Source organism: Sinocyclocheilus rhinocerous, unplaced genomic scaffold (assembly GCF_001515625.1).
Source record: "Sinocyclocheilus rhinocerous isolate Xijiao unplaced genomic scaffold, SAMN03320098_v1.1 scaffold3243, whole genome shotgun sequence".
Lineage (NCBI taxonomy): Eukaryota > Metazoa > Chordata > Actinopteri > Cypriniformes > Cyprinidae > Sinocyclocheilus > Sinocyclocheilus rhinocerous.
Genome location: NW_015636692.1, coordinates 329497 through 354559, shown reverse-complemented (window position 1 = coordinate 354559; position 25063 = coordinate 329497). Strand labels below are relative to the sequence as shown.

General features: G+C 35.4%; 3 protein-coding genes and 1 non-coding gene across 13 annotated transcripts in view; 2 read left to right on the top strand and 2 right to left on the bottom strand.

The window, feature by feature from the left end:
- Positions 1-1839: 1839 nt before the first annotated feature.
- On the bottom strand, positions 1840-1930 carry trnar-ucu (transfer RNA arginine (anticodon UCU)). The gene is given in 2 exon segments: positions 1840-1875; positions 1894-1930. It is a non-coding gene; the product is annotated as a tRNA-Arg (tRNA).
- A 213-nt stretch (positions 1931-2143) lies between these two features.
- Positions 2144-13283, top strand: alpk1 (alpha-kinase 1). Of its 7 annotated transcripts, none has more exons than XM_016562689.1 (15): positions 2144-2299; positions 2332-2376; positions 2659-2761; positions 4003-4157; positions 4231-4429; positions 4512-4571; positions 4654-4740; positions 5283-5359; positions 5476-5571; positions 5650-5754; positions 6956-8495; positions 8579-8726; positions 9471-9633; positions 9923-10109; positions 12287-13283. In XM_016562689.1, exons 3-15 carry the CDS (start codon positions 2671-2673, stop codon positions 12463-12465), a joined length of 3087 nt encoding a protein of 1028 aa, XP_016418175.1. In that variant the 5' UTR covers positions 2144-2299; positions 2332-2376; positions 2659-2670; the 3' UTR covers positions 12466-13283. The 7 variants fall into 7 exon arrangements, with proteins under 7 accessions (XP_016418175.1, XP_016418173.1, XP_016418177.1 ...); XM_016562687.1 differs by having other exon boundaries at positions 2644-2761; XM_016562691.1 differs by lacking the exon at positions 2332-2376 and having other exon boundaries at positions 2144-2326; positions 2663-2761.
- A 703-nt stretch (positions 13284-13986) lies between these two features.
- Positions 13987-19268, top strand: epdl1 (ependymin-like 1). The gene is made up of 6 exons (XM_016562684.1): positions 13987-14155; positions 15092-15126; positions 15917-16051; positions 17492-17678; positions 18748-18835; positions 18965-19268. The coding sequence occupies exons 1-6, from the start codon at positions 14068-14070 to the stop codon at positions 19077-19079; spliced, it is 648 nt and encodes a 215-aa protein (XP_016418170.1). The 5' UTR covers positions 13987-14067; the 3' UTR covers positions 19080-19268.
- Positions 19269-21173: 1905 nt separating this feature from the next.
- Positions 21174-25063, bottom strand: part of dctn1a (dynactin 1a) — a 38162-nt gene continuing 34272 nt past the window's right edge. For all 4 annotated transcript variants that reach the window (XM_016562679.1, XM_016562680.1, XM_016562681.1 and 1 more), the window contains 5 exons: positions 24469-24587; positions 24228-24396; positions 21758-21831; positions 21592-21681; positions 21174-21513 (listed from right to left, as the gene is read on the bottom strand). In XM_016562679.1, coding sequence (XP_016418165.1) covers positions 21376-21513; positions 21592-21681; positions 21758-21831; positions 24228-24396; positions 24469-24587 — 590 coding nt within the window. In that variant the 3' untranslated portion in view covers positions 21174-21375. The remainder of the gene's footprint in view (positions 21514-21591; positions 21682-21757; positions 21832-24227; positions 24397-24468; positions 24588-25063) is intronic.

Here is a 25063-nt window from a genome sequence, read left to right as displayed (position 1 = left end):
TGCAACTGGACGGTAGTCATTGAAGCTGGATGGAGACAACTTCTTTGGGACTGGAATGATGGTGGTAGCTTTGAAGCATGTGGGGACAACAGCCTGGCTTAGCGAGATGTTGAAAATGTCTGTGAAGACATCAGTGAGTTCCACTGCACAGTCTCTCAGTACATATATATATATATATGTAGTCCAGAGTTCATTGAATAATAACTGAAAGCAGTTTATGCTCTGCCTCAGTTGACCTCCTTACTTTCATCTAAAGCAACTTGCATTGCATTTAACATACACATGTTTGTTTTTAGTCGTGCATTATCTGAGATCGAGCGCATGATTCTGGCATTGCTTGCACCTTGCTCTACTCATTAATGCTGTTACTCCTGAAAATGCAACTGCGGTAATACATCTTTTGATTCCAAGCTTTAAATTTTATTTTTTATTTAAACTACGATTCAAATTAAACTGGAAATGAAATTAGTTTGCTGCCTGCATACCATGTAAGATGTAGTTTAGCCAACTATACATTGTTTAAGGCTATTCTGTTTGTTAGGATATTATTATATGAACTGTTGTTGTGAAGTATGTTTCAGCGTTTTCTCCTTTAAATCAGTATAAAATTTCATACTGGTATCACTTTATGATGCTTTTTTTTTGTCCAGTTTACATGAGGATGAGTAAATGCTGACTGAACTCTCCTCTTTATTTGTTTAGTTCATTCATATTATGTAAAGCAGACAGTGACAAATGTGCTCTGGGTTTATGTAATGCTGTTTAGCAGATCAGATGATGTTTTATTAACCAGTGGAGTTTTTACTGCAGTCGTAACTATGGCAAACACACACAAACACACTCGTGTTTGCATGTTCATGCATTTGTTAAGCTAATGATGCTGTCAATACTAAAAAAATCAAAGAAAGGAGTTATTTGCATGGAGAGTCATGTTTTCATTGACAGTCGTTCAGGATGAAGATTCATTTGAGCTTGAATCTGCAATATATTTACTAACACATATCAATCAAGCTGTATTATATTTATATTATAAATGAACTAGTTTAGTTACATTGTTGTTATTATTATTATTCATTTCCTTTTAACTCTTAATGTTTAGTCTTTGATCAATCAATGAATTCCTTCAATACAGTGCAATAGTGTAGTTTTATTAATGCCTTTAATTTTACATTTTGCATATACTAATAAAACTGATTTCAGTGCAAGGTAATCATAAAGCAGTTCATAAGAATTTGTCATTGTTTTTGTCAGAAAACTGATTAGATAGAAACAAATTTATTCTCAAAGTGTTTTATTTAGTTACTATTGTCTTTTTATTTTATTATATATATATATATCCTCCTGAGAACCAGAAATAAAGTATTTTTTCATGTCATTACATTGTTTAGAGCATAAGAAAAAAATGGTAAAATAACATTTTTGAAAAATTATATTTTATTCATATGTTATGCTATGTCCTCTGTAGAGGACACCAGGACTCAGTTTTTCTAAAAATAAAATGACAAGAATAGACATGAAAAGGCAAAAACAATGGGAATTTTTTTAAAATCACCAATCAATTTTTAGGTTTCAGGATTTTTTTATAACTAACTTTGTTTAAGGGTGGTTCTCAACTATGTTATAAAATACATAACAAAATGATTTGATATACTATTTTGCTTTATGCAATATGTGTGTCAAAATTCCATAAACTGGTTTTCCCTTTAAGCACAGAGAGAAATTCACTAAAATATAATGTCCACTACAGAGGCAAAAACTCCATAGCTGGGTCTCAGGAGGATATATATATAAGTTGTATGTCATTGCGTCAAGAACCTACTGTTTTATAAATAAAAACATCGACTCCGGTGGGACTCGAACCCACAACCTTTGAATCACATCGCTAGATTTGCCTAGAAGTCCAATGCGCTATCCATTGCGCCACGGAGCACCTGTTGATTGAGTTTAATATTACACCTATTATTTTTCTCAGCCGGAGTGTAACCATGTTTTCTGAGTGTTAATAATTTAAAATGTTTATTAACCTGTTACATTATGAACATTAATCTTTTGCATGGTATTTTAGATCCGCGTTGTTTGTGTTCGTGTTGTGGCGTTTCACTCATGCGACGCTGTGATTGGCTGAGACGGACGGACACGTGACACGGAAGCGAAAGCAACATGAAGCAGGTCCGATAGTATCATTGTAACTTATTCACATCAACAAATAAACAAAGTTTACAAACATATTTTAGTAGATGATAAGTTTAAATAAGGTAACTGTATCTCAATAATCGGCCGACTCTAACAGCGAGGACGGGTTTATGGGAATTCCCGTTTTGTTGTGGTGAGTTTTACTCTGAGCCTCAAAGCACTAGTCTGGCTTTCATAATTAAGGTAAAAACGCTTTTATTTTATATTACTCGTTTATTACCCGTACATTTGAGTTGTTTATGTTTTTAAAAATCGTTTAATTTTTTTAAAATAAAAATATATTTTTATTTGTTTTCACGTTATTTGTAATGTAATGTTGTTTGACAGTTTAAAACAGGTTAGAAAATAATACGTTTTAAAAAAAATTGTCAAATATTTTGAGTATATTTGATTGGAAACTAGTATTGTGAGACATGTCTGTGTGAAAATAAATGAATGTGTATGCTGTAGTTCTGATTTGGGCAGGTAGCCTAAAGCATGAGCGGCCAGGAGGTGTCGCTGTTGCTGCTGGAGTGTCTGCGGCGCGCTGTCAGCGGACCGAAGGGAGACACGCAGACGCTCCGCCGCGGTAATGACGCACGCAGCGCTACAGACGCGTTGTGCGAGACTTTCGGTGTGGTTGCTTCCAGTTATTTTAACTACAGAAACAGTCTGTTATGCTGGTTGATGTTGCAAACAGAGGTGTAAAGCATTTGAGTAAATGCAATTAATCACTGTACTCCAGTATCTTGTTGGATACTCTGTAGTTTTCAAAAATATTAGCAACTTTTACTCTCTACTTCACTACATTTTTGAATAAGCATCTGGACTCTTTACTACACTAATGAGTGTTGCAATTACACATTTTGCATGGCACCTCGCTTTTACCGCAGCAGTTTATTTTTGCTACAAAAACTACAGGGCACTTAAAGTACTATATCTTCACCCAAACTTGTCAACAAAGCTACTTTATGTGCATGTGAATTCCTTAGCAACGGCAGTGACTTATTATCATAGTCATAAACACACTGGTTTGCAGCACATATAGTTTTAGCGTTTACTGCGCTTCTTGCCTAGAATCAGAAAATTGCTTACTTCCTACTTCAAAATAAGTGTTTATACAGCAGCCCAACAAATATTTACACACTTTATCCACTTAGAAATGAATGCTTGCGTTAGATAATACAATGCAAGTGGTATTTATTTAAAAGGAAGGGTTTTCATTTATACGTATTCCTTTCAATTCTTGAATACACAATTTAGTATGATAACAATGGCATGCTTTCTGTGTGGAAAACAAACATGTGAGTTCATGTGCTTGAAAAATGAAGTGTACTTCACTGGGCAACACTGCGATTGGGAACGTTCTGACAAGGTTCTCTTAAAGTTATGAACAAACGCTCATTCCAGTTCTACTAGTAATGCCAATCAAATGTTGGTTCAGAGTTACTGGGCTTTAATAACGAAAACGTTATTCATGCATTGTATTTTGGAACGTTTTTCAGAAACATTTCATTTGGAATGTTCGTCTAATGTTTTTTTTAAATGTTACTACTGACTACTTGTTACAGATGGTTCAAAGAACATTCGAAAGTAGCATTCGCATAATGTTTGGAAAATGTTACAAAATTCACACAACCAAGAACATTCAGAAATAACTCAATGGGAACATTAGCAAAGCGTTCCAAGAACATATTGTTATTAGCTGGGTGTTTCTCCCAAAATCGTAGGGTCCAAACAACATTGGACCCCATTGACTTTCACTGTATGAGCCAAGAAAGACATGCAGTGTCCAGTATTCCTATTAAAGTCTTGACCTCTGACTCTCAGGGTCGTTTCCGGATGATCTAAACACGCTCCTCCAGGAGGCCGCTGACGGAAAGTGGCCGTTCGTTGAGGAGAAATGGCAGTACAAACAATCCGTGACGTCTGAGGACAAAATGAACTCTTCGGATCTCATCAGAAAACATCTGCCGCAGTTACTGGTAACGATCAGACCGTGGGTTACGGCAGCCGAACGGAGCTGAATCGGTGATCTGAAGGCTGCTGTGATTTCAGGTGTTTCTCAGAGACAGCATCGCCGCCGATGAGCCGGAGTGGGCGGTCGCAGTGGTTTTCCTGGTCGACCGTCTTCTGTACTGGATGGACGGCTCTCATGTGCTGTTGAAGATTGCTAAAGCGTTGCACAAACGTTATCCGGACGTTCCCATCGCCCCTCAGGTCATCATCAGACAGGCTCGAGTCTATCTGAACACCGGTGAGCTCTTCACTCTGTGTGTGTGTGTGTTTCAGCTCTAAACTGATCCATAACGTGACTCTTTGGTTTTGTTGTGATGCAGGTAAACTGCAGAAAGCAGAGTTCATTCTCAGCAGTCTGATCAATAATAATGCTTCAACAGGTACTTTCACTCATATTTCAGCTCATTTGCCAGTCTCTGCTGTGAAAATGCAGCATGCTGTTTCTGGTTAATTGTGATTCAGGCTCGTGGACGTATCAGAAGGCCAGCGATCAGACGCTAGTGCAAGCCGTCAGTCTTCAGGTGCGAGGACAAGTGCTGCAGACGCTCGGTGAGATGTGTGGATTTAGAGAACTTTAAACGCACATTTCTAAAGCCCTAAATCATCAAAGCTTTGCTGTAAACCTGTTTCACACTCGATCTCCTCCATGCCTTCTGTCTCTGATTGATCGTTTAGAGTGTTTTATCCAGTCAGAGCTCTTTTAGTGTAACTGTAGCTGGATCTTGACTGGTTTTGATCAAGTAAGCGTCAGAATAACTGCAGTAATATCTCCAGATGAACACTTACTGGACTGAAGCAGCTCAGCTTTACTTGATTCTCCATCAATCATGTTTTAGAGTCTCAAATCTGATCCTCAGGATCTTTTGAGGAGCGTTTGTTTCCAGAAGCTTTACTTTCACTGTTCCTCAGCGGAGGAATGATCTTCACAAGCCTCCAGAACATCTCACATCTTCTGAGGAGCCTTTATTTCTTCAGCTCTCAGTCAGCATTGGATTGCATTGCATTATATGTTTGGATCATCTGGTCATCATCCGAGGGCTAAACGTGTCTGTTATTATAAATGTATAATGTAGCATGTTTGTGTTTATTAGGTCTGTGGCTTGAGGCTGCTGAACTCATATGGGCGTCTCTGATTGGCTTTTACGCTCTTCCACAACCTGATAAAAAGGTCTGGACTACAGTACACACTCTTACAATGAAACTCGACCTCTATCACTCCTTTGGTCTGGAGTTGTAGTGTGTGAAAATCACTCTTGATTCTGAATCAGTTGTTGTTGTTTTCAGGGTATTGGAACGTCTCTCGGGCTCCTGGCAAACATACTGACCTCCATGAATGACCGAGACTTCGCTGCGCTTCAGAAAAAGCTTCATATTGACTTGGTAGTACAGTCTAAAATGTCCTAAATCAGTTGTTCGCCTGTTGAGCTTGTTATTGGACACTCTTTTCCCCTCTTCCAGAGTTTTCTAGGAGAGAGTCGCCATCGTCTGCTGTCCGCGGCGCGAGCGGCCAAAATGGCGGTTGTGTTCAGTCAGTATGGATCTCTGTACGTTCTGACCAATGTGGTGAGTTTTTGAGAATAAACAGAATCATATTTTCTTTTGGCTCATTCCATAAATAGGTCATTTGGTGTCCTTTTTTGTAAAGCATTACATGCACTCATTTTTCTGTAGTGACTGCAGTCATGTGAACATAAATTTCCCATCTTTGGTAACAGGGTTGCAAAAGTGCAAACCTTATTAAATGGTAAAAAAAAATGTTACATAATATAACTGCTCATATAAGATTTAGTTTGGCTAAATGAAGAAATGAAGACACAGTTTTGTACCCTATTTAAATCTTTATTTATGATTTTTAAATGCTAATACACATTTTATTTTTTTATATTCACTTATATAATTTTTTTAACAAAAAAAAACAAAAGTCATAAGTATGAGGTAGGTCTTATATGACTTTATAAAAATGAGATAAAAAGACAATTATGACTTATTAAGTTATGAGATTATGAGATAAAAAGTCAAAGTGGACAGAAAGTAAAAATTATGACATAAAAAATCAAAATTATGAGATAAAGTAAAAATTGTGGGGAGTTGAGATTATGAGATAAACCTCAAAATTATGATATAATAAGTCATAATTATGAGATAAAAAGTCAACTATGAGATAAAACGTCAACGTTGACAGAAAGTCAGATTTATGACAAAAAGTCAAAATTATGAGATAATGTAAAAATTGGAGGGGAAATTTGAGATTGAGATAAACCTCAAAATTATGATATAATAAGTCATAATTATGAGATAAAAAGTAAACTAGAGATAAACCTCAAAATTGTGATATAATAAGTCATAATTATGAGATAAAAAGTAAAAATTCAAAATTGACAAAAAGTTGAAATTATGAAAAAAGTCAAAGTACACCCTAAGTCATAATTATAAGATAAAAGTTTGAAATGAGATAAAATGACATAATTGTTGCTTAAAACTAAAATGTTACTTTTTGTCCCACAATTATGATTTTAATCTCATTTGTGACTTTTATTTAAAAAATGTTTTCATAATTTTGACTTAATATGTCATAAGTTTGACTTTCCTGCTATAGTTATGATTAACCAAAGAATTGTATTTTTCATGTGGCAGAAATGGACTTCCATAAATGTGAATTACTGTATTCCTTCATTAAACAATAAGGATTGTTCATCAGACTGACAAACCCTGTTATTATACTGTATTTATGGTTTTATTTCCCCCTCCTGATGCTCTTTTGCAGGTCGCCCAGGGCATTTGTTTACTGTCTTACAGTTTCTCAAAAAAATGCCCTGTGGAGGATCAGCAGATGTACCTCGTTTTGGCTAAGGAGGCCTTTGAGATCGGCTTGCTAACAAAGACGACAGGAGACGTCGTCACCAGCAAGCTGGAGTTGCACACGTTCCTCAAAGCCGCTTACTGCTTAGCCACGACTCACAGATGGATGACCGGCCCGTCCGAGATGGTCATCTCAGCGATGAGCGCCTGTCGGGAAGCCATGACTTTATTTGTCGACTACTGCACTAGAGCTGACTCCACTTTGTGTACTGAGATCATGGCGAAGATACAGCAGATTAAGTTGCTGTTGAAGGTAGAAACGTTTCGTAATTCTGATCCGCGCTCTTTTATTCCCGACAGCTACCATTCGATGCAGTTCGGGCCTGTTTTGTTCACGCTCAGCGATTTTGCGAAGGCATTGGACGTTTTCGGAAAGCACCACAAGTCTGTTTGTGAGGCATTCGAGAATTGCGTTCAAGGAGGTTCGTGCTCGACTCATGCGCAATGTATAACGGCTTTTCAGACGGACACAGAAGTCCTCGCAACGGAGATGCAGAAAGCGCCGGATCATGGAGCAGATCATTCAAGTCTGTTTTCCTCCAAGCAGAATCCATCTAGCAATGGATCATCATTGATTTTGGTTGATCAAAGCTGTCATACTGTCGATGAACAAAGCAGCACTGGATCTTATGAGGTGGTTGATGACTTTAGCAATGGGAGTCAAGAAGCAAACCCGAGCAATCAAAGTAGCGTCAGTCCATCCGTTCCCAACACCTTTAGAAACAATAAAGAAAACCAATGTCAATCCCAAGCGATGCAAGAGCTCGCCACAACTGAAGATGTTGAGGACAACCCATCAGAAATGCCAAGTATCCAATGGAGAGACGATCAGAAGAACCTGGCCCCAAGAACGTCTTCCAGTTCCTTCAGCAGTGGATCTTCATGGGAACGTGTATCAGGACAGTCTCAGAGTGACATACAAACCGAGGAGGATGTTATAGATCCCTCTCATGATAGCAACGAAATCAATAACGATGCAAAGGTTGGCCGCACCAAAGGTGGAAGCACTTCCTCGTTTTCCCTCTGCGATAGCTCCGCATCACATTCTTCATGGCAAAAACTCTCCATAAGCCCCATCGCTAATGTAGAACGACTTGAGTTAATACACAAGAAAGAAAGGACGGATCAGCATCTTCAGTTCCCAGACAAGATTCAAGAATGCCAAGGAACCACTCTACCGTCCACCGAGAGTGACCCATTTGAGGAACTGGGGTTTGAGCATCTATCAACACCCGATAAGCATCAACCCGCCAAACCCTCGTCTACAGGAGACAACGCGCCAGTGTGCAAGGACTGCTTCGAGAACTGCATCATGGGAAGTGAGGTTCTGACTGAGCGTGACTACAGATCTCTTTTGGCTGGAGTTTGTCAACGCTGCCTTGTTGAGCGACTGCCGAACAAACCGCTGAAGCCTCTGGATCTCAGACAACTGGAGAAGGCCTACGGTAAGTGATGTGTCATGGTGTTTCTTCTGCAAATTGAGGTGAACGGTTGTAACAGATGCACATGTCCTCATCTAATCTGGCAGATGGCATCGTCCTGAAGTACTCAAAGGCCTCAGATGTCTGGATAGGCTCTGAAACCAGCGTTTACATTGGGAATCAGATGGGTGTCCAAGGCAAACAGAGACAAGCCATCGAGGTGCAGTACCTGCACCAGGAACAACTGCTTAACAGGTAGGACTAGTTTTATCAGTTAACAATCATGTCAAAAGAATTAAAACATTGCTTAGGGATGTGTTTTTTTTCCATATTGATACAGATTTTATTTCCCGATCTACAAAGTATGACCCATGCACATTGTGTAAATCTGAGGAAAAAACATATTGTGTTCCAATAACAAGCCTTTAATATGCATTTTTTTCATTCATGCATTGCTTCCGACAGCATTGCATGAGCTAGCGGCGCCACCTAGTGGCTGTGTGCAGGAAACCCTTGGCATCTCTGCCAGTGTCCAAAATTAACACACAGCTATCTTTCCAAATTTGTAATAAGAATCGTTTCTAAATCTGTTGTTAACAGAAGAGAAGATTTTAGGTCACTTGTTTTTTTTCTGGCCAAAATAAAAGCTCTATGTTAAAGCAAAGAAATAATAATTAAAAAAAACTACAAATTTTACAGAACAACAATAAATTATTATTATAATAATTAATGAATATTAATTTTTGATTTTACAGCACAAAGTTACTGCAAAAGTAATATATTTATTTGGTTTGTTAAATTTTTATTATTTAAATAATAAAATAAAAATATTGTTTAGAATGTTGTTGTTGTTATTGTTATTCTATAGTCATAGTGAGCAAGGAAAACAAGTTTTCCTTCTCTCTTGTCCTTAGCTGATCATATGCATGATTGCACTATAATAGATGGAAATGTTATGAAATATTATGCTATGCACATTTGCACTCATTCAATCTTCAGCTATGTAGGAAAGGAATACCTGAAAGTTAAAGGGCTTCATTCGCACCTTGATGACGTGGAGAGACAGATGACTGCACAATACTACGTTACAGAGTTTAATAAATGCCTGTATGATAATAACGTCACAACCCAGATCTTCTTCATCCCGTCTGAAGTGCTGCTGGTGAGATCCACTACTTTAATTGCTTATCAACCTGATCAAAACACTGCATGGCATGTGTGTACATCTAAAAACACCTGTATTTGTAAACCCACTTCTGTATTTAGACAGTGAAAAAATCAGTGAACATGACTAATTATTGTATATATTATATATGGATAGTTTATTTATTTTTTTATTTTTTTTTATTTTGGATATGGCTTATTACGTCAAAGTTTATGATTAAGGTATTTCCAACATTAAAAACAAAACTGTAGACTTTAATGCAGTTGTATTCACACATCTGTTTCAGGTTCTGGAGAAGGATCGCATTGTAACCTGCTTGTCTGCAGAGCCGTACATGTCTGGGACATTTGTAAAACTCACAAACAACGCAAGAGGTACTGAAAAGAAACATGACGCGACTAAATACGGCATCGCCTTTGGTCATTTCGCCTACGAGTTCTCCAATCATCAGGAAGTCGTGGTGGATCTGCAAGGTGAGAGATCTGAGATCTTGAGCATACTTGTTCATAAAAAAAGAATTGAGAAGAATTATCTTGTCTTATTGACAAACGTGTCTCAATTCACTTGCATTGTTTGCAAGATTTTATGTCACAGTAGATCCATAAGCACATTTTGTAAAGCAACAAGTCAACAAGACAATTTTCAAAAAACAATCCTCAACTAACAAAGAACACATCGTCTTTAGAAATCTTCATTGTTCAGCGTTTGTTTTGGTGTGATAAAGCCATGATTGAAATTACAGGGCAATTTGACTAAAAAACATCACATATTCACATTAAGAATTGCAAACATTTTTTATATTACAAGTTTTCTGAAATTAATTATGCAATTTGAGGAATTTTCTAATTAAATAAGCACTCATTTGCATACGTTTCTAGAACATGAATCTAAAGCCCGGTTCAAAATTCTTGTTTGATTTTGTTGACATATTAGAGTTAAAGGATTTTACCGAAGGGATTTGGGATTTCTCTTTTTATTACTCCATAAATCAGAAAATAGTGTCAACAGACAGGAAAAAACAAAATTTTCGCCATGTTTTTAGGAATAAAATGTTATAAAAACTCATGTGAATGATGTATCAACAAATCCCTCAGTAAAAATCTTCAGAATATAGAGAGGAATAAAACTGCTAAGTTTGGTGTCTGTAAGTGCTGCTGAAGTGGAGATAAAACTCATTTTGAAATGTTATGTTTAAATATGCAGATTGAGGCATTATCTAATTAAATATGCGCTAGTTTACGTACATTTCCAGAACATAAATCTGAATACTGACTAAAGCAAGGGTCAAACTTATTCTCCTTTTAATCAATCAAAAATTATTTTGTTTTGTTTGTTTGTTTTTTTAAATAAAAATGGTTTCCTTAATCTGAGCGGTAAAAGACTTCTTGATCTTAAAAAATCTTAAGTTTGCCACCTGAACACAAAAAAAAGTTGGACTTGCTTCAACAATGTTAAGTGTTTGGGAAAAAAAAACCTCTGTAAAAAATGTCAAAAATGAATGGTTGAGATTATAATTCAGAGCAATTTTTCTTTATTTGTCCAATAAAAATCAATAAATCCAACACAATGCAGATCATACATACACATAAATGAAGTAGTGAGCCTATGCAACATTCTCAATGTGGCAAACACTCTCACACACAAACACACACATCCATAAACAAAGCATTAAATGAGCCTATAACAGATTTTTGTTTTAAATTTTGTCAAATAAAAAACAGTCACTCACGCATGTACAAACAAAGAATTGAATGAGCCAGTAACAGCAATTGTTTTTAAATGTGCCAATCAACCACTTTTCCTTATAGCATGGTCAGATTTGTCTGTAAGCATATTTTGGTATCTTTGTATAGTCTCACCCAACACAAATGTTCTTTAAAAAAATCTAAAATTTTAATTTGTGATCAAATCTAAAACGTAAGAGGTTCAGTTTGTTACAACATTGGTTTAGACTTCAGAATATGCAGCCAGTAAGTAGGCCAACTACAGCCATCTAGTGGCCTTTGATATTTCATGTAATTGCTATTTTTACACCAACATATGTCACCAGATATCGCCGAAGTATACACAATTTTGAAGTTTTGGCCATTTCAACTTACTGGAATGAATATTTTTACTTAAGTAAAAAATAATCATACTTTACATGAGAGTCAATGGAGCAATTTTGTAATTTTATAGGTAAATAAGCTAAAAAATACACCAAAAAAAATCACAAAAGAAATGCATAAATTGATTGTTTTTACTTAAGTGAAGATAGTGTTTTGACATTTATTTAAAAATAATTAAGGATCACACGTGAGACATTCGTGCCCAAATTTGTCCACGAAGGATTAATTAAGGGCTGCTCTATGAAGGATGAAGGTTTTTCCAGAAGGGAATTTTTTTATCACTCTATAAATCAAAAATACTGTAAACAGACAAAAAAAAATGCATTTTCACCATGTTTTTAGGAATAAAATGCTATATATAATCAGGCACATGACATATGAACAAACCCTTCAGTAAAAATCATCAGAATACAGAGAGGAATAAAACTGCTAAGTTTGGTGTATGTGAGTGCTGCTGAAGTGGAGATAAAACTCATTTTGAGAAAACTAAAAAGGTTTCGAAAAATGTTCCAGCAAATTTCCTATTTTAATTGTCTCCTCAGGATGGATAACGGCCAACGGGAAGGGCTTGACCTACCTGACCGACCCTCAGATTCACTCGCTCTTGAAGTCGAGATCTAGCAACTTTCAACAAAACGGAATCAACGACTTCATCAGACATCAGCATGGAGACGAGTGTAACGAGATCTGTCGAGCTGCCGGACTCAAACTAATCAGATAATATATACATGTAACAATATAATGTGGCTTTTTACAGTCATCTTGATGTCAAAAACTGGCCTAGAATTTACCCTAATATAACATGTGTTACTATAAAATCTTGAATGTTTTATTTATAGAAATTTATAGGTCGTAAAACAGCAATGTTCATATGAGAAATGAGGAACTGACTATTATCAATAACACATTATCTAACCACAAGAACCTTTGGACTGAGTAAATCCAGTTCCACATTGTGAAATATCTGGGTCACATTCTGACTGAGTCTTATGATAGTGTCATCATTAATGCGGGGGCCGCATCATGTGACTGAAACCAGTTCAACTCCATTCCAGAGTTTCAAAACAAACACTCAACCTCATTCACGCTGTGTACTTCTCTTATTTTCACCCGACTGGCCGTGCAAAGCACTCTCGCTGTTTTATGAAGAACATGCACAGTACATATGCCATAGAATCACACTAAACAATGAATCAGTTTAGAGGATGATTGATTGTAAACAACATAAAAGTAAACAGCAATATTTCTGACAGTCATGGAAATATCAGAGAACTTAAAAATTGTGATTACTGTTGTCAAGTCAAGTGAAAATTATAAAATACATAGTCATACTGTAATGTCTATAAACTCTGTCTATAATGTCTGTAGTGCTTATATATGATATGATAGGATCTTGGGAGCTTCTATATGATATTCTATATGGATTGTATTTATCTTTTTATCTAGTAGATGAATCAGTACTTTTAGTGAGCAGGAGTAATATATATGTGACCCTGCAGCACAAAAGCAGTCTTAAGTCGCTGGGGTATATTTGTAGCAATAGCCAACAATACATTGTATGGGTCAAAATTATAAATTTTTCTTTTATGCCAAAAATCATTAGGATATTAAGTAAAGATCATGTTCCATGAAGATATTTTGTAAATTTCCTACCGTAAATATATCAAAACTTAATTTTTGATTAGTAATATGCATTGCTAAGAACTTCATTTGGACAACTTTAAAGATGATTTTCTCAATATTTAGACTTCTTTGCTCAAATAGTTGTATCTCAGCCAAATATTGTCCTATCCTAACAAACCATACATCAATGGAAAGCTTTTTTTTTTCAGCTTTCAGATGATAAATAAATCTCAATTTTAAAAAATCGACCCTTATGACTGGTTTTGTGCTCCAGGGACACACACACACACACACACATATACATATATAAAATATTACAATTATAAAATCTAATACAAATAAATAATTAAAAGTGCATTAATCACAAATGAAAAGTTATGGAAATTCATTGGTTTAAGGACTGAGGAGAATGATACAGCAGATTGGGGTTGTAAACACAGAGAATATGTAATAAATATGTTGAATTTAATCATTAGAATCTCTAAAACTGATGTGTCATTGATGGTCTCAGAGCTGGTGTTGTTTTCAGCTCTTATGATCCACACGTCATGTTCTCCTGAGAGCCGACAGAAAAGCAGGCAGTGGATTGTGGAGTGAACTCTGTGCTGTGAATAAGGAAGTCCTGGATGTGTTTACCGTCAGGAGCTTTAAATGCAGGCAGAGCAGCTGAAGGTCACACACACACATCTGAGCGGTGAACATGAAGCTGCTGCTGGGTTTGTGTTCGGCTCTGCTGCTGCTGCTGGTTCTGACTGGAAGATGCTCGGCACAGAGACCGCATCGATGCCGTAAGTCTGTCAAACTACAGATGCAGGTCTCTACTGCAGCTCTTCAACTGCTGTCTGTTACAAAATAACAATAATAGCACGCTGCTGAGCGATTATTATATTTATTTAACAACCTGTTTACACAGAACTCAAATGCTTTGAAGAATACATGTCCAAAAAATGTTCGGTTTTATTTTTTAGTGTGGGGTTGAATGTGTTTCTTGTGGACAAGTGTTATTTTAGTATCATTAATATGCTAGTTTTTATTAATATTGTGAATTTTTAGTAATTTTGTTGTTTATGTAATTTTTATTAGTTTTCTCAAATATGTATATATAGTTCTTATGAATTTTTATTTTTAGCTTATGAGAAATGTTGTCTTGGCAACTAGCTGAAAGTTTTTAAAATATGTCGGTTAATGTTTGGTTTATTTCAAGTATTTTCTTTTAATGGTTTTAGTTAACAATAATAACTGGATGTTCGTTAAGACAGTTTTGAAATTCATGTAATTAAGATTTTAAATTAAAATGTATTTGAATTTTTTTAAGAATAACACATTGTGTTTGTAGATGCTGGTCACTATTTTTAATCATTTTTGTGCTTTAATTAGAATTAAAATAAATTCAGTGATTTTAACAAGCTAACTTTTTGCAGTGTTTTTTTTTTTTTGCAGTGTGACATGAATAAAAAAGTAGTTTATAAATTATGAATACTGCATAATAATTGTGCAAGAATATGGAAACATTTTGAGGCATTTAAAGCACGTCTCTTGAACCGTGTTATCTGATCTCTCATTACAGTCAACATGCAAGAAACAATGTGCACGTCCAGTAAAACAGACCTGGCTATTAATAAAGCAAAAACAAACAGGCAGATCCAGATCTGCTGCATGCGCTTGCACTGTAAGCGTGTTCATGAATGTTTTGCATGAAGTAAATCATGTGGTCTGTGTTACAGGAACTCCAGCGCTGCTGTCTGGCAGTATGAGCGTGGTGAGTTATTATTCACATTCACTTATTATGACATATTAGACATTAAATGAACGACCATCCACTCCCATGATGCCTTGAGAATTGGTCTATACTCTTAAACCACTTCTATATTTGTATTTCTGCATATTTTACATGTAATATTCAATTATATTCAATTGAAGTCTATAGTTATTGCATCACGGTTTGATTTGATTATATCATTCACTGAGCTTCATGAGCAGTTCATTTCAAAAGAACTGAAGACTTGTCTTTCTCAGCTCCTATTGATCGAGCGATTGTTCAAAAGTTTGTTGTAATTTATCTCGGAGCTGGTTGGTTCAGTTCATCAACTCTAGAATATGAATGAGAGATATAAATGTACACCACCTGTCAAAAATGTGGAAGATGTTTTTTAAGTCTTCTGCTCACCACGGCTGCATTAATTTGATCAAGAATACAGTAAAAATTATGAAATATTATTAGAATGTAAAGCAGCTGTTTTCTATGTGAATCTCTGTTAAACGTTGTGCTGCTCAATATTTTTGTGGAAACCGTGATACATTTTATTTTTCAGGATTCACAGATGAACAGAAAGTTCAGAAGAACAGCATTTATTTGAAATAGAATATTTTGTAACATTATAAATGTCTTTACTGTCACTTTTAATCAGTTTAATGTGTCCTCGATGAATAAAAGTAGTCATTTATCTTGTTGTTGTTTAAATGTTACTGATTCCAAATGTTTAGTCTGGTAGGTATTTTCCTCTTATTATTTGATAGCATATTTAAACACATAGCTGTGTGTGTTTCAGAGCGCTCGAGACGGGCAGGACTGGGCGGTTGCTAAATATCGCTATGATGCTATCGGCCAGCGCATCCGTTTATGGGAGTTTGGTCAAGTTCAGAGCAGATCATTCCATGCCAATATGCTGTTCCTGTTTCGAGAGGTGAAGCACAAACTCCATGTGGAACTATCGTTTTATTTCTCATGAACAAACACCGAGTGTTCGAACACAAACCCCTGAAATATCAGCCTTACAGGAACAGAAACTGAACAGAAGTGAATTACTCCAGGTCCTCATCAATGCAGCTTTAATATACAGAGAACAGCATTCAAAAACATGTCGTTTGTTTGCTAACTGAAATTCATAGAAAAAAAATGGATGAGGCAACAAGAGTGTAAAAACTACTCAGAAAATGTGCTGATGTTAAAATCTGAGCTCTCTGACAATATTTACTCAATTAAAAGTCAAAGTATCCAAACAATGATTTACTAAATTCACCAGCTGCTAACTGAACTGAAACCATCTTTCTACAAACAATCAGCGGATATGAAGTTACCCGGAAATGTTCATCTCATTCGACACAAGTCGAAATTAAGACTTTAAAAGTTGAAATTATGACAAAAAGTTGAAATTATGACACAGTCATAATTATGACTTTAAAAGTTGAAATTCTGACTTTAAAGGCCAAAATTTTGTGTTATAATTTTGACTTTTTATCATTTCCAAGAAAAAAACATCGTCTTATATTCGGGACAATACGGTATGACTTTTTGTCATAATTTCAACTTTTTATGTCATAATTTCAACTTTATCTCATAATTAATTGACTGTCATAATTTTGACTTTGTCTCATAACTGACCTATGTCATATATCTCATAATTGACATTTTATGTGACAATTTTGTCTTTATAATGTAATAAGTATGACTTTGTCATAGTTTAAAAAAAATGTTATCTTATAATTGACTGTCATAATGTTGATTTTATCTCAGAATTATTACTTTTTGTAATTATTTCAACTTTTATCATAATTGACTCATTTCAACTTTTTTGTCATAATTTGGATTTTGTCTCATAATTGACTTGGATCATAATTTCAGCTTTATCTCATAATATTTTTTTTAATAATTTAGACTTTTTTCTCATAACTGACCTATATCATAATTTGGACTTTATCTTATAATTGACATTTTATGTCACAATTTTGACTTTATAATCTAATAATTATGATTTTTTTTTGTCATAGTTTCAATTTTTATCACACAATTAATTGTATCTCAGAATTAACTTTTTGTCAATTTCGACTTAACTCATAATTGACTGTCATAATTTTGATTTTCATCTCATAATTATGGCTTTTAAAGTCATAATTTTGACTTATCTAATAATACTTTTTTCACAATTGACTTTTTATCTCACAGTTAACATTTTGTCATAACTATGACTTTTTATCTTCGTAGTATCTTCTATAACTTTTAAAGTCATAATTATGATTTACCAAAGCATGATTTTGTGGCAGAAACGGGCTTCCATATGTTTCAGGCATGCTGTCATGTCACTGAATGTGTGTGTTTCTAATGCTTCATTCACTGATTCCCTCAGGCTGTGGTCTACACCATCGACTACAAGAACCGGACGTGTCAGAAGAATCCTCTCCATGCAGACTTCCACCCCTCACACATTCCCCATAATGCCTCGCTGCTGTCGCAGGTGATTCTGGGAGGGTCGTCGGCGCCAGGTGAAGGTCTGCTGGTCAACACCTGGACGGGAGACGTACCTGAGACTGGAGGTGAGCACCATGTGGATTTAACCGTAACTCCGCAACAGCTTAAAGAACTAGCAACAGAAATGAGTTCTGCTCGTGTTTCATGAATGAGGATTTAAGGCTAGACAACTCTATTGATATATTCTGGCATATGATACTCAATAGTAATTCAAAGTGCTTGAGTGATTCAAAATAACAATCATAAAGTTAAATAAGACAAATAAAGTAAGGAACATTTTTTTTTAAATGTATTTAACATATTTAAAATTATAAATAATAATAAAACATCTGTGGGATGCAGGATGCATTTAAAATGATTTATCATTAATTAAACAAGATGCAACATTTAGTGATAAAAGTGATCACAAATAATAATAATAATCATAAAGTTGAGTAAGAAATAAAAAGTAAGGAATAAAATAAAAAATATATATTTAAAAAAATGAAAAAAATATATATATATATATTTATAAGATGCATTTAAGATGTTTTCCATTATCTGAGAAAACTAATCATAAGTTTAAATAAGAAATAAAATGTAAGGAATAAAAATTATTTAAAATGCATTTAAAAACTTAAAATAAAATAATATACAATAAAATATATAATATCAAATAATAATACAAATACAATTTCTGTAGGATGCAGGATGATTCTCCATTAATAAAACATGATGCAACATTTTAGATCACCATAACTTTTTAGAACCATGTTCATGCAAATTAACCAATGCCTGGTTTTATTACCCAGCAGGCACCTTGATATCAATTTGACGTCAAATATGAGTCAATACTTGATCAAGATGCTGTAACTTCATTTTACGTTCAGTTTGGACGGCAATCTCTTCCAGTGTTGAAAGTTGGAAGTTGAAATTAAAAATCACACTGAAATTGGTTTAATAAATAGACCAACATGTTTGAATTTCGGTTTACATCAAATCAACGTCATGTCAAGTTTTTGACGTCAGTTTGATTTGCATGTTTACCAGTTTTATTACAACTGCCTGCTGCTGTTAATGTTTCATCTACAGAAGTTCCCATTGCGTACAGTTAAAATCACTGCATGCATTTAGTTCATTATTTTTAATTCCCAGGTAAATATCTGGCCACGGTCACAGAGTTCGGATGCATCCCGGTGTCGACGCTTTACTACACGGCCAAGTCTGGATGGGTCGTTACGACGTACGTGACTGTTCATACGTGATACCAGCATGAAAATAAACGGACAAAAGCTAATTCTACAATACGTGTTTTTACGCATCTGTTCTTTGACCCTAGCAATAATTAACAGTGCTAATGTTGGTTTTTCAGCTACTTTAATGCCGTGACGGGGATCGAGGACCCGGAGCAGTTCTTTCCTCCTCCATTCTGCGCCGATGCAGACACCGAAGAGGAAGAACTCGATTTCTTCAGCGCCTTTATCTGAGAAATCTGCTTAACACACTGTTACACTCGTGCTATTGTGATTTTAACCACTTTGAACCAATGAACGTCTTCAGAATGCTTTTGTTAATTGTGTAGTTTTAAATGCTGTTGCGCACCTAACGCATATACGATCAAAAGCACTTTAATCATTTACAAAAATAAGGAAAATAAAGTTGTTTTTTTCCTCAAACACTAAATCTGAAGCGTCTGGCTTTTTCACCTGTACATGTATGTGTTTAGCAGATGCTTTGCAGGGTTTCTGATGTTAAAGTTAAGACTTTTTAAGAAAATGCGCAAATGTCTAAAGACTCAAATGAAAATATATTAAGACGGTAAGTCTTGTTTTATGAGGAATTGAGTTTATGTCTGTCAGTGGGCTCAGAAAAATCTACGTAATTCAAAGGGAACACGTTTTCAAACACATTTGACAGATATTTGTTCTTGTTTTAGACAATCTCACTTCATTTTGCGTCTCCAGTAAATGTACTGATTTAAAGATGTTTAGATATTTGCACTGGAAAACAAGACAAACATACTGCGGAAGATATTCATTTTTTTCAAGTGCATGCAACAATTAATGCCATGACTTCATGAATTCAAGCCTTCCGGCTCTGGTTTAAGACCTATATCATTTGTGGAAGGGAGAATTAAGACTCACAGTAACCCTCTTTTATCCAAAGTGACTTCCAAAAGAGGACAATGTGCATTTATTTTTTAATACAAGTGGATGAAGTCAAGCACAAAATAATTTTTTTTCCGTCTTTATTGCAATTGTTTCCATTGAGAAACATGTCAAATGCATAAACGATTAAAACACTGAACCAGCCATCCGAGAGAATAAATGCAAATCAACCAGAGATCATATTGTACTGAGGATCAGAAGAGTCATACACATTTGCAAAAGGTGTTAAATCTAGAAAAACAGAGACTGAAAACACACGTGTGCTTCTGACTCATAAATCACGAGTGTCGGTCAAACAGATGTTCTTCTTTTAATAGTCGTGGATCTTGATTGATTGGTTCTTTGAATCTAATGAAGCGCTAATATACGAGTGAGTTACTGGCGATTATCATCTAAACCTACTGATCTCTTAGTGCTTTCCTTTCATGTGAACTAGTACAGTTAGCCCTTTAACCTCCTTCACCGAGTGTACTCAAAAACTGACTAAACGGAGCTTGACGTCTCGTTGTGTGAAATGTGCAACCAAACGATTAGACGAACTAGAAAACCAAAGCATGGAAGCAAAGATATCGGCGAACCGTTTAACAAAGATCAGCTAATTAAAAGTTAAAGCTGTTTGACCGCACGGGTTCAGCTTTGAGAAAATCTGTTAGAAGAATATTTCAACCAACAGGAAAATGTCTTTGCAAATCCATATGCTGTGATTGTTTTCAGTGAAAAACAAAAGCAGAACTTTAGAGCGTCTCCTTTTGAGTTCCTCTGAAACACAAGGAAGTGTGTTTCCGTCACGGAATAATAAAAACAAAAACCCATTTATGACTTTCTCTCACAATTCAGACAACTCTCAGTTTTGCAATTTTTAATTTATTCTCAGAAATGCAAGATATAAACTCGCAAAAAAAGTCAAAATTGTGAGATGTAAACTCAAGCAAAATTATAACTTCCTTTTTCGCAATCCTGAGTTTATATCTCGCAATTCTAATTTTTGTTTCCAACACAAAATAACTTTTTTTCTCGCAATTGTGAGTTTATATCTCCTAATTCTGAGTTTATATCTTGCCATTCTGACATTTTATTTCTCAGAATTTCCAGATTTAAACTCTTAAATTTGGAGAAAAGAAAGTTTTTTCGTAATTCCGAGTTATGAGTTTACATCCCACAATTGTGTGTTTTGTTTTCCCCCACAAAAATGTAAACTCAGATTTATGAGAAAAAAAAGTCAAAATTGCAATAAACTCAGAATTCCGACTTACTTTCTTGCAATTGAGTTTATATCTCAAAATTCTGACTTTTTTTTCATAATACTGATTGTATATCTTGAAATTCTTATTGTTTCTCAGTTTTTTTGTTTTTCACCACAAAATAAACTTTTCTTGCAATTCAGATTTTCATAAAAGTCAGAATTGTGAGTTTATATCTTGCAATTCTGCGTTATATCTTTTTAATTCTGAGATTGCGTCGCAATACTAAAAAAAGTCAGAATTGTGAGACCCGAGTCAGAATTGCTGTATTATCCCATGTGAGAAACGTGATGGATGTGTTTAGGCGTTGAATGGCTTTCAGAAGACGAGCAGCTGTCTTTGGCGCCGGATGTTTCCTGAGAGCGCGGGATTGTTTACGTCATGAGCAGGCGATGCACGCGCTGCAGCTGCTGCTGCGACAGGACGAGGCGGTGTGTCTGCTCCGCGCTGCGAGCGCAGGGAATCATCACCTTCCCCACCAGCACCGAGCCGCTCTGCTGCTCCGCTTTGGCCTGAGACACACACGTCTGCACGTTCACTAATGCACAGACTTCCAAAGCCTAATAAATCATGTGTTTGTCAGCTCTTACCTTGACGAAAGAGGCGGAGGGGAACGTGGCGAAGTCCGACGGCATACGAGCTCCAGGCCGCTGCGAAACGATGTGCTGCGACACGTCAGCCTGAGACACAAACACACGGTCAAACAGCACCAGAACACACTGCACTTCATCAGAACACACTGTACGTCACACTGACCTTCAGTTTATCCAGCACGTCGCTCAGAGACTTCATCTTGGCCGTCTGCTCCAGCAGCTGAGCGCTCGCACTCGCTGCAAACACACAGATATTACACATTACTACACACACATCAACCGCCGCTCAGCTCGGGGCAGAATTAATTAGTTTTGGAAAGATCAAAATACTTCTGTTTTTTTTTTTTTCCTCTCAAAAAAAAGTTTCTAACATAAAAAAAAAATAATAATAATTCTCTCTCATCAATAAAATGTTTTTCCTCACAAAGTTTTTTTTCCCATCAAAAAAGTTTTTTTCTCATAAAAAAAATTCATCAATTTTTTTTCTCATCAAAAAATGTTTTTTACAGAAGAGGATTAGGGCCAAGCAATAATAAAAAAAATAAAACCATCTCAAGATTAAAGTAATTATAATGCCAGATTAAACTCAATAAATTACGAGAAAAAAGTTGTTGTGTTTCGAGAAAGAAACTCATTAAATTTCGAGAAAAAAAAGTTGAAATAAAATGTTGAGAATAAACTCATTAAATTACGAGAAAAAAACTTGTTAAATTAAGAGAATAAAGTGGAAATAAAATGCTGAGAATAAACTCATTAAATGACGAGAAAAAAACTTGTTAAATTAAGAGAATAAAATGGAAATAAAATGCTGAGAATAAACTCATTAAATGACGAGAAAAAAAGTCGTGTTTCGAGAAACAAACTTAAATTACGAGAATAAAGTTGAAATAAAATGCTGAGAATAAACTCATTAAATGACGAGAAAAAAAAGTTGTGTTTTGAGAAAGAAACTCGTTAAATTACGAGAATAAAGTGGAAATAAAATGCTGAGAATAAACTCATTAAATTACGAAAAAAAGTTGTTTCGAGAAAAAAAGTGGAAATTAAAAGTTGAGAATAAATTCATTAAATTACGAGAATAAAGTGGAAATAAAATGCTGAGAATGAACACACTGGTGTAATGTTAATTTGATCTCGCTGGACAATTGGGTAGGTTTAGGTTAGTAGGCTATAGGGAGGGCTTTGCACCAATAAGGCAGCGTCTATTTAATATTTTTTAATTAATAAAATCATGTACACTATTTTATTATTGCATCCTGTTAATGTACAACAATACTGAGGTGCAAATAGTATCTGTCACTATTTATAAGTACAAAAAGCATCTAATTACTATTTAGACTTATTGCAAAGATCTGCTACTTTTACATAGCGTAAATAGAATCGCTGTATTCACTTAGTGTAAATATCATCTATAAATACCACATCGCTAAAAATGCTGCTGTTGTCACTTGGTGTAAATAGAATATATCACCATTTTCACTTAGTGTAAATAGCATCCGAAGTGATATGTGATGAAAAAATGAAGAAGAGAGAGATTTGAACTCCATTCGAGCGCATCGTATGCTTCATCCTCGAGCATCGCTCTCTGTGACCCGCGCCACTGCAGACGCTCGCTAACACTGTCCAACGAGATCAAATTAACATTACACCAGTGTGTTCATTCTCAGCATTTTATTTCCACTTTATTCTCGTAATTTAATGAGTTTATTCTCAACATTTAATTTCCACTTTTTTTCTCGAAACGACTTTTTTCTCGAAATTTAATGATTTTTCTCGAAACACAACGACTTTATTCTCGAAATTTAATGATTTTTCTCGAAACACAACGACTTTATTCTCGAAATTTAATGATTTAATTCTCAACATTTTATTTCAACATTTTTCTTGAAAACGAGTTTAATCTTGCATTATAATGACTTTAATCTCGAGATGTTTTTTTTTTTTTTATTATTGCTTGGCCCTAATCCTCTTCCATATATTTTTTTCTTATCAAAAAAAAAAATTTTTTTCTTTTTTCCCTTATCAAAAAATAATTTTCTGTCATCAATAAAGTTTTTAAAAAAGTCAAACCAAAAAAAATTTTTTGTCAAGTTTAAAAACTTCTCTTCAGATGCGTTTTTTTTTTTGGAGTGAAAAACATTTTTAAAGAGAAAGAAAAAATTCTCACATTTTTAAGGAGAAAAGGTTTTTTTAGAAGATAAAAGTTCTCTAAGAGAATGTTTTTTTTGGGTGAAAGAAAATATTTTTCATGAGAGAAATTTTTTAAGAGAGAAAACGAATGTTTTTTGTAGAGAAACAAAATTTCAGAGAGAGAGAGAGAGAGAGAGAGTGAATAAACACAGCCTTGGTGAGCAGAAGAGACTTCTTTCAAAAACACACAATCTTCCCAACCCCAAACTCCTGAACATTCACACTTTTTTTGATGCGCAGTGAGAGTAATTCATTTTGTTAATATATTATTCCAAAAAGGAAAAATAAATATGACTGACAAAAAGCCAGAGGAAACGGTGAAACTGACATGCATTCTTCAGATAAATGTCCCATTATCCCCTCAATGTGAAAATGAAAGCAGCATGAAACTGTGTTTTCAGCGGTTAGTTGAACTGGGAGTGATCTGCGCTGCTTGTTGAGACCTGAGGTTTTCCCGCTGATGTCGACGACTCTGAGGCCGGCGCTCATCTTCAGCAGGCTGTTCAGAAGCAGGTCAGTTCTGCGGTACAGAGATCCGGCGGGAGCCTCCTTCGTCATGTTCACCGGCTGCAGCGGCAGCAGAGACGACAGCTGCGCTCGCATCTTCTCAGCCTGCCGGGGTCAGAGGTCAGAGGTCAGAGTCTGGACCTGTGTGTGTGTGTGTGTGTAGCGCCTCACACTGACCTTCAGTCTGTAGTTTTCACTCTTCAGCTGCTTGATGGCGAGTCGCTGCACGTCGATCTGCTGTTTGAGGAGAGGAGAGTCCACCACCTGAACCTCACCGGAGACGCCGCTCACACCCCCTGAACACACACACTTCACTCCATCGCTTCTCTTTCACTTTCAGTTTAGTTATAGTTTTAGGAATTAATAAAAAATAGTTAAAATGGCAATGGCAACTAGATGACATAGTATGTGACCCTGCAGCACAAAAGCAGTGTTAAGTCGCTGGGGTATATTTGTAGCAATAGCCAACAATACATTGTATGGGTCAAAATTATACATTTTTATTTTATGTCAAAAATCATTAGGATATTAAGTAAAGATCATGTTCCATGAAGATATTTTGTACATTTCCTACCGTAAATATATCAAAACTTAATGTTTGATTAGTAATATGCATGGCTAAGAACTTCATTTGAACAACTTTAAAGATGATTTTCTCAATATTTAGATTTTTTTTTTTCACCCTCAGATTCCAGATTTTCAAATAGCTGCATCTCGGCTAAATATTGTCCTATCCTAACAAACCATACATCAATGGAAAGCTATTTATTCA

Excerpts from the sequence above, each read along its gene's own strand:
- alpk1 (XM_016562689.1), top strand. The coding sequence starts at position 2,671 with ATGAGCGGCCAGGAGGTGTCGCTGTTGCTGCTGGAGTGTCTGCGGCGC. Across the intron at positions 4,572-4,653 it reads CAATAATAATGCTTCAACAG|GCTCGTGGACGTATCAGAAG; the intron begins GTACTTTCACTC and ends ATTGTGATTCAG. Across the intron at positions 8,496-8,578 it reads ACAACTGGAGAAGGCCTACG|ATGGCATCGTCCTGAAGTAC; the intron begins GTAAGTGATGTG and ends CTAATCTGGCAG.
- epdl1 (XM_016562684.1), top strand. The coding sequence starts at position 14,068 with ATGAAGCTGCTGCTGGGTTTGTGTTCGGCTCTGCTGCTGCTGCTGGTT. Across the intron at positions 17,679-18,747 it reads AGACGTACCTGAGACTGGAG|GTAAATATCTGGCCACGGTC; the intron begins GTGAGCACCATG and ends TTTAATTCCCAG. Across the intron at positions 18,836-18,964 it reads TCTGGATGGGTCGTTACGAC|CTACTTTAATGCCGTGACGG; the intron begins GTACGTGACTGT and ends TTGGTTTTTCAG.